This window comes from Salvia hispanica, chromosome 4 (assembly GCF_023119035.1).
Source record: "Salvia hispanica cultivar TCC Black 2014 chromosome 4, UniMelb_Shisp_WGS_1.0, whole genome shotgun sequence".
NCBI classification, from domain to species: Eukaryota; Viridiplantae; Streptophyta; class Magnoliopsida; order Lamiales; family Lamiaceae; genus Salvia; species Salvia hispanica.
In genome coordinates, this window is record NC_062968.1 from 22,934,359 (window position 1) to 22,942,304 (window position 7,946).

Genomic DNA, 7,946 nt, shown 5'->3' on the forward strand with positions numbered 1-7,946 from the left:
TCATTTCCATTTATAGTAACTTTTTTCTCTTTCTTACTTTACTCTCTCTTACTTTATTCACTTTTTACTTTATTCTCTCTACCTTTTTCTCTTTCTTACTTTTTTATCTATTTATTTAACACACTCAACATTCATTTCTTAAACTCCGTGCCGAAAAGTTTCGCCTCAACTATGAGGGAACGGAGGGAGTACTTAAAACGAAGTCGTTTCTTTAATCAATTTTATCGTTTTAAATCAGTTTTCTCCAAATCAATTTCGAATGATGTTTGCAAATTTTTGACATTTTCTGCAAGAGCACAATCTAATTATCCGTTTGTCATGGATTACATATTTTTCCATTTGTGCTGTTGAATTCCGACGTGAGATTCATATCACAAGATTAATGAAAAATGTCCTTTTGATCAATCTTTAAATTTGATTTTTGTAGCTTTATACCAGCTTTGATTTAATTGATTATGATCTTAATTCCAATAACTTTTACCTTATTTTCATATCATCACAATTCACACACTTGTAGACGTGTAAATGTGTGTAAACAAGAACTGTATCCTAATGTAATAAATAACCACCACATTTGAATTTGATGAAATATTCCATTGCCCTTTTTACAGTTGCTCAAGGTGATATACATACAAAAACAAACATATATGTAACGACGTGTAATGTAACACACCAAAATGCCCCCAAAACTATCTGCTTAAAATAACTGCAGGCTTACGAGGCGATCGACTATATACAACGTAGCCGGATTCAATATATAGACGGACAACAAAACCACGACCAACGACTCGAAATCAGGCAGCCTTTAGAGTCCCTTGTTCGCGTTTCCACTGCTTTTGCGACGTCGTATGGAACAAGCCATCGTCCTCATTCCCCCGTTTCTTCTGCTGCACGCCATTATCTGAGGCCGGACTACAGACCGTGCAAGGGTCGGAAGACCTGTGGGAACACCAGTGATCTGGAACGGTTAGAAAATGTGTGCTTATGAACTTCCTAAACCTCTTCTTGTACTCGATGGGAGAGATGATGGTCGGCAGCTGGTTCTTGGGGACAACGAGCGAGGATTTCACCCAATTCTCGAGCTGCTTGTCCCACGTGTACTGCCTGAGGTAGTCTATGATGCCACATACCAGTTCACCTCGTTGAGTGTCCACCCCCACGAGAAGCGAGTAGTCCATGACGTTGATCGTCTGAGAATAAACGAACATGGGATAGTCAGTCACAGTACATGGCAGAAACAAAAAAGAGCCAAGGGGGCTCGAGCCCCCCCCCTCCGAGTTTTTTAAAAATAACTTTGGCGAATTTTTGAAATTGTCTTGAAATTCCGAACTCAAAATTGAGATATATAACCGCTATCGAAACAAATTATGTAACTGGCAAAAAACACTCACGTTGAGGAAATTTGTGTCGTTGTATACAGCGCGCTGCAGGTTCCGTTTGGATTTCCTGCAAACGTAGAGTGGCGAAACACTCATATCGTTGATGAAATTCTGATCGAGAAGAACCTCCCCTGCCTCGTCCGTGTTGAGCCGAGCGTGCAGAGCTCCTTTGAGATCGTACTGTCTTGATATATTCCAACCAAACGAAAGATTTTCCATCACTAGAAGATCGTGCCTCGTCTCCTTCCCGTTTCTCGGAGCTCGTATTGTAACCTACACGCAACCGGTTACACAACATCGGTATGATACACGCCAAAAGCAACAACTGCAGCTATCCGAATTTAGATGGAGAGACTAACTAACCTGGTATATTCCGAGAATCTTAGCAAGACACGTCTGGTTTCCGAGCTCGTAGCACTCGTTCATGTACTCGAAGTAGTTCGTGGCGAACTTCATGAATGAGTCGAGCTCTGTCCTCTTAATCTCCTTGATGATAAGACGGTCGTCTAGCGTCTTAGCAAAGAAAGATTTACTCTTCCCGCCTTTCGCGTCCCAGTTTCTACAGCGACTCAGAGAGGCAATAAAATCGACTTCGGAAGGACAGCAACGATCGCGCAGCTGACGGAACTGGCTTGCGTAAAGGCAAACGACGGAGTACTTGCGCTTTCTCCCCAACCCCATAGACACCTCCAAGTGGCTAGCACTATAGGAAACCGTCGAATCTAACAAATCAAGACCGTCGAAACTTGATGTGTGTGAATCTTCCAAGTTGGCAGGTGGAGAGTGTAGACCATCGGAATCCAACGAGCCAAAGGAACGCCAACGAGAAGTGGTTAACGAAAAAACTCTCGTCAGTTTCTGAGAACTCTCGTTCGGTTTAAAATCGTTTCCTCTTTCTCTCTCGGATAGATCATCCGTTGCTACCTCAAAATCCTTCAGTAAGGCCAGAGCGCAAGCAATTATGCTCGAGAATTCATCTTCGTAGTCGGAAACTATATAGTCGTTAGCACCGAGAGGAATGTGCAGCCTTGACCCCTCGTCATTTATCATTTTCTGAGGGACGGATTCTGCAGCATAACTGCTAAATGATTCAATCTTTGGCAAGTAGCCTCTCTGCAGATCCTCCATGTATTCACGTCGAATGTCATCAAACGCGGCCCAAATCCAATCCTTATCTGTTTCTAGGTCGAGAGACAAAGAGCGATGGGGCTCATCTCTTGAATCAGAAACACCATCTTTGGTACGATGTTCTGTCAATAATACATCGACAGATAATCCATTTTCGAACCACACACCCGTAGATTGTTCAACTTGTCCATTTAAACGAATCTCTGTAACTGGACATTCATTAGCTTCAACGCATACTGAGGCGATAGAGTTAGAATCAATCACCTTGATGTCGGATGAAAGTAACGCGTGAAGTCTTTGATCCCACACACATGATTTAAGAAGAAGTTCCAACCGAAACGTGTTCAACCTTAGGATCCTAGACGCAGCATCAACTTCACTTTCATCATTCATAGCATGTTGAATTTCGACCTATCATTTTGCACGAACATTTAGAACAACGGTGGTGAATTATAAAAATCCATTTATCGCAAACTATCTAACCTCGAATTGAGACTTTTCCTGCTTCAGCATGAGCATAATATCCGAAAATTCCTTGCTCGAGCCCTGAATATTGAGAGTCACCCCGATGTATCGAGCTTCTATTTCCTTAAGGGACTTTTCGATATCAACGAACATTAACATCCCTTGCAGATATACCTTAAAAGAGCGAAAAACACAATAAGTATCACAAATTCATCGAAGGATAAAGCAACGATAAAATTATACAAGGCACGTACATCATCGGATTCCTTCTTAAGAAACTCCTTTTTGACAGAAGCACTGAATTCCATCTTCTGAGGCGGGAGTGACACCGAGCAAGTCGCAACTGATGAATACTTGAACACGGCAACCATGGGGCCTAGTCTGAATTTTAATCGAACGTTACAATTTTAGAAGACATTTAGCATTGGACAACGATAAAAGTATATGACACTTGACGTACCCAAAGAAGTACAAGAAATCCTTATGGAAAGAATGGCCACAGCTGGACGAACAATTGAACGAAGAGACGTCTGAAAAACTGAGCTGCAAAAACTTTCCAAATGATAAACCATGGGCAGCGGTAGATATCAACACTCTTTTCGTCGATTTTAAGCTTCCATCTTGGCATAGACCGCAACGACTCCACATCCAAAGCTTCCCTTCAGTTTCACCGGGCAAACTTTTTCCAGCAGGAAGACGTCTAACTTGGATTGTGAGTTGCTTGTTGTGATGCGCGTAGAAGAAAGAGTGCACCTCAGGGCTTTCTCCACATGTCTTGCAATGGAGTCCCTGTGAGAGGTAGATTCTACGTTAGGTTCGACTTATAAGCTGAAAAACACAGTGATCACGGAATGCTAAAAGTTCGAAAAAGGACCTGACTGAGCAGAGTATCACGCAAAAACTTTCCGAGAGGAACATCAAAGCTCCGGTAGAACTTGATGTGAGAAAAATGACTCTTCTCGCAGATAGTCCCTCTTGAAGCGTTGCGGCTGGACAACAACACTAATATGCTCTCGGAATCAAGCGCCGCGCAGATGCCATCCTTGCTAGGCAACTGATCTTCAGCATTATCACTATGATTCCACGTATCCGATAATTCTGGTTGAGTGTCAGGCGAATTATCTTCCATATATCCGTCTTTTTGCATGTCATCAATTTTAGCCACAGCCTCACCATCTTGATTTCTTCCGTTAAAACCAAACGGACTGGTAATTCTCTTAGAAGAGACGGAGAAAAGGGGAAAACCGTCATTCATAGCTTTTTCGACTGATGTTGAAAGAGATAGCCCTGGAAATGTGTCTGGGCTGTAGGAGTGAGACGATAACGAAGAACTTCCTTCTGAGGAAGACATCAGGTTTTCCGGGTCGTTTTGATGGAAACCATTGGGTATGGGAATGTCAATTGCATCGGAAACCTTGGAATCGCACGTGTGTGTTTCCTCGGAGCCAACCAAAGTCGATCTTTGGATGTTGAGTGTCGGGTACAGCACTTCACATGGAGAAACCGTGGAGAACATTGAGGTCTGGTCGAGAAGAAAGGAAGCCTCGAGCATAAAATGATATGCCATGACAACTGCACACCGGATGACGCATTTAATCCTTTTCAGTTCGTCACTGCTTGCTCCCATCAACACAATCTGCATTAAATGAATACGTTCATCAACATTTTCACAAGAAAACGTAACAAAACTTGCATATATTACACGTTCTAGCATAATAAAGTGAAGGAAGACTTACTGTACATCCAAGTCGAGAAGGGCAGCCCTCGAGGAACATCAAAGTTTTACTTGGTGTCTTTCCGCCATCTTTGCTAACATCATGTTCTTCGACAAATCTTTCAATGTGGAAGGACTCGCACTGCCTAAGTTTCTGACCCAATGCAAGCTCTGTTGACAAGATAGGTGAACCAACACAGCGAGCAACTCTATCTAGCCGATGCAGCTTCATATCGAACACAAGTGTCATTCTGTTTGCAAGAATAGACTCTTGTATGTCTCGAGAAACTGATTTTTCGACCAAGATAACATTTGGATGGCAATTCTCTATCATATCGACAATAGTTTTCAGATTGCTCTTTTCCTGTCAATGGACACATAGTCAGAAAAATTCGCATATTCAGTTGAAAAGGGAGGTGTTCTGTCTTACCTGCTGCTGCATTGAGTCGAATGACGATAATCCACCGGAGGAAAGATCTAGTGAGCCATGGATCAACAGCAGTCGAGGGTTTTTGTACTTAATCGGCATGTGTTTGTGAGCAGCATGCTTTTTGAAGACGAGTCCTTTATATACTTGACTAAACAACATAAACAAGATCGAATGTTTCATGGCATCATTGAATATGTACAGACAATGTCCTGAAGAAAAAAACATAAACAAGAACTAGATGGTACCTTTGACCACGTGAACCACTTGCAATGCATTTAATCTTCACGTATCCATCGGGATCCATGGCCTTACCTTCATGTGTGTTCGGCTTCACAAATGCAGCAGCCTCCCAAGATAAAGAAGTCACTATGTCCACCCAGTTTTCGCCCTGACCTCCGGAGGAACTAACACCAACAGACTTAACTAGTTGGCCAACGAGGGCTGCAAATTTTCCGTTCTTAACATTGTCCATTGCTTTAACCTTTTCCTCTCTGAACTTGAAACTAGCACTTCCTTCTTCTTCGAAGCTGCTTAAAGAACTAGGCCTAGCCCAGGTGGCGCCATCCCCACATTCATCGTCATCATCATCATAACTTGCAACCCTACCTATCACGTCGTCTTCCCAGTCTTCAGGCCCCGGGGGAAGCCAGAACTCGGCACTCCCTTCATCATTCGGAAGAAATGCAGCAGATCCATCAACGGATGAACTCAGTCTTTCGACATTGTTGCTCGTTCCTAGTGGAACTTCAGCAGTTTCTATCTCTCCGACACTCCCAAAACCATTAATCTTTCGACCTTCTAAAACATGTTGCTTCACCAAATTACCGTTTTGATGAAAACCATTCGTTTTAACTAAAATGCTCGAGTCAACAAGGCTGCTATCTACCACGTAAGGCCTGAAAGAGAATGAACAAATTTTGTAAGCTCAGAATTGAAACAGGCGACGCATCCGAGACTATTATCAAAAGAGAAGGATGTGCACTATGTACCGATCATAAAAGTTCCCATCTGACAAAATATCACCTGTAAAACAAGATTATACGTGAATTTATATATTTAGAGAATAGTCGATAAAAAAGATAAGAGCAAGAGCTTACTGCAACTTGATAGAGAACTGTGGCTGCTTTTCAAAGAAGCGGTAGGACTAAATGATGGCATCGCAAAAGATCTTCGACTTCTTTTTGTTTACACTTTCTAAGTAATATACTCGAACCAAACACTTGCAAAGCTCATAGATCGACCTCTATCCTGTGTTGTGCGCTTGCTTGACTTAGCCAACTTCCCGCAATTACATAGTTACATTTGATACATTTCATTCTGCGTATGAAACCTCAATGAGTTAATGAGAACACCTATAGCTTACACAACGTTAATCTCGTTCAACTAGAGGAATTCGAGTAGATAACGAAACTAAAGGGCTATGAATTGTTTACGAGCTCATAACGAATATCTAAGAAAGATTTGAGCCTAGATACCAGATCTAGTACAGAGAAGAATTATCTTTTAACATAAAGCATATGTTACACCATCCATTTTTTGGGGGAAAATAATGATTCTATATATATTATCCTTAGGATTAAAGGAAAAAGAAGCAATTCAAACTAGTACATGACCAATATGAAGAAAGAACTATGATTCAATACACTGAAAAAATTGCAATTGTATTGAAAAAATCTACATAGGAAATTTAAATTCCTTATATTCTTAAAACCTTCTGTATAATCATTTAATCTGTAGCTTTATTTCATTACAAATTCAAGATTAGATAAATCTCAATGTAAATAAATACTATAAAATCCACAATCTTGAAATACGAAACATCAACAAACTAAAGCAAAAACAAGAAACCAACTACCAAAACTGCCAAGAAATTCACATCCATTTGATCTGTTGATTCTCAACTCAACATATTGTCCACTACATCACACTATCACATTATCAAGAACACCACAATTCTACTGTTAGAAGATAATTTCAAAAAAAAAAAAAAAGATACTCCAAGAAATTGGAGAAATCAAAGTCCTAAAAATGTAGAAAAAAACAAAAAAAAAACTAAACTACCAAGAAATTCACAGCCATTTGATCTGTTGATTTCACAACTCAACATAATTCAACTAAATCACAATTTCCCAAAATCAAGAACACCACAATTATACAGTTACAAGGTAATTTCAAAAGGATAAAACATAAAGAACAGATTTTGAATCTCACTCTTAAACAAATTTCCCATAAATTCAGCAATCTTGATTCATACCCCCAAAATCTTGGACATTGAAGAATTTCAAGGCGGTGGAAAAGGGGACATTGGAAAAGCAAAAGATATTGTGAACGAGCTCAACATGAAGAGAGATTTTGAGAAGGAGAAGTAATAAAGAAAAGTTTGAAATATTGGCTGAAGATGGATAGGGCCCACAGCCAGTTTTTCGCTGCTCACAAAAATAATTTGAATTTTTCAGCATTAAAGATAGCATGAATAATGAATTTATGTTGGTGGGTAGAAGTAGAATTATGCCACTTGGAATTCTTTTGTTTGTATTCGAAGTCAAATACTCCACTATTTATCAAGTTTGAAAAAAAGTAAGAAATGGAAAATTGTGGAAATTTTTATTCATTTTGAAAAATATATTGTATTATTAAGAATTAATATTATTTATTATTAAAATAATAAATTTCCTCCTTCTACGACCAATATTCGTGTTTTTTTATTTGATACGTTCCGCAAAAATTATTTTTTCTTGTTTTGATAAGTTTTTCTTTTTCTATATCTCTCTTAATTTTACCAATTTTATGTTAAAATATGTGTCGTCAACTATTAAGATTATTAGTAGTG

General features: G+C 39.7%; 1 protein-coding gene across 2 annotated transcripts; it reads right to left on the reverse strand.

The window, feature by feature from the left end:
- Nucleotides 1–555: 555 nt before the first annotated feature.
- On the reverse strand, nucleotides 556–7,487 carry LOC125221956 (putative 1-phosphatidylinositol-3-phosphate 5-kinase FAB1D). Of its 2 annotated transcripts, none has more exons than XM_048124309.1 (13): nucleotides 7,371–7,487; nucleotides 6,214–6,433; nucleotides 6,106–6,139; nucleotides 5,362–6,012; nucleotides 5,117–5,264; nucleotides 4,709–5,050; nucleotides 3,847–4,608; nucleotides 3,433–3,761; nucleotides 3,227–3,353; nucleotides 2,991–3,146; nucleotides 1,743–2,918; nucleotides 1,392–1,652; nucleotides 556–1,190 (listed from the first exon to the last, which is right to left on the reverse strand). In XM_048124309.1, exons 2-13 carry the CDS (start codon nucleotides 6,272–6,274, stop codon nucleotides 795–797), a joined length of 4,443 nt encoding a protein of 1,480 aa, XP_047980266.1. In that variant the 5' UTR covers nucleotides 6,275–6,433; nucleotides 7,371–7,487; the 3' UTR covers nucleotides 556–794. The 2 variants fall into 2 exon arrangements, with proteins under 2 accessions (XP_047980266.1, XP_047980265.1); XM_048124308.1 differs by having other exon boundaries at nucleotides 7,328–7,480.
- Between the last annotated feature and the right edge of the window lie 459 nt (nucleotides 7,488–7,946).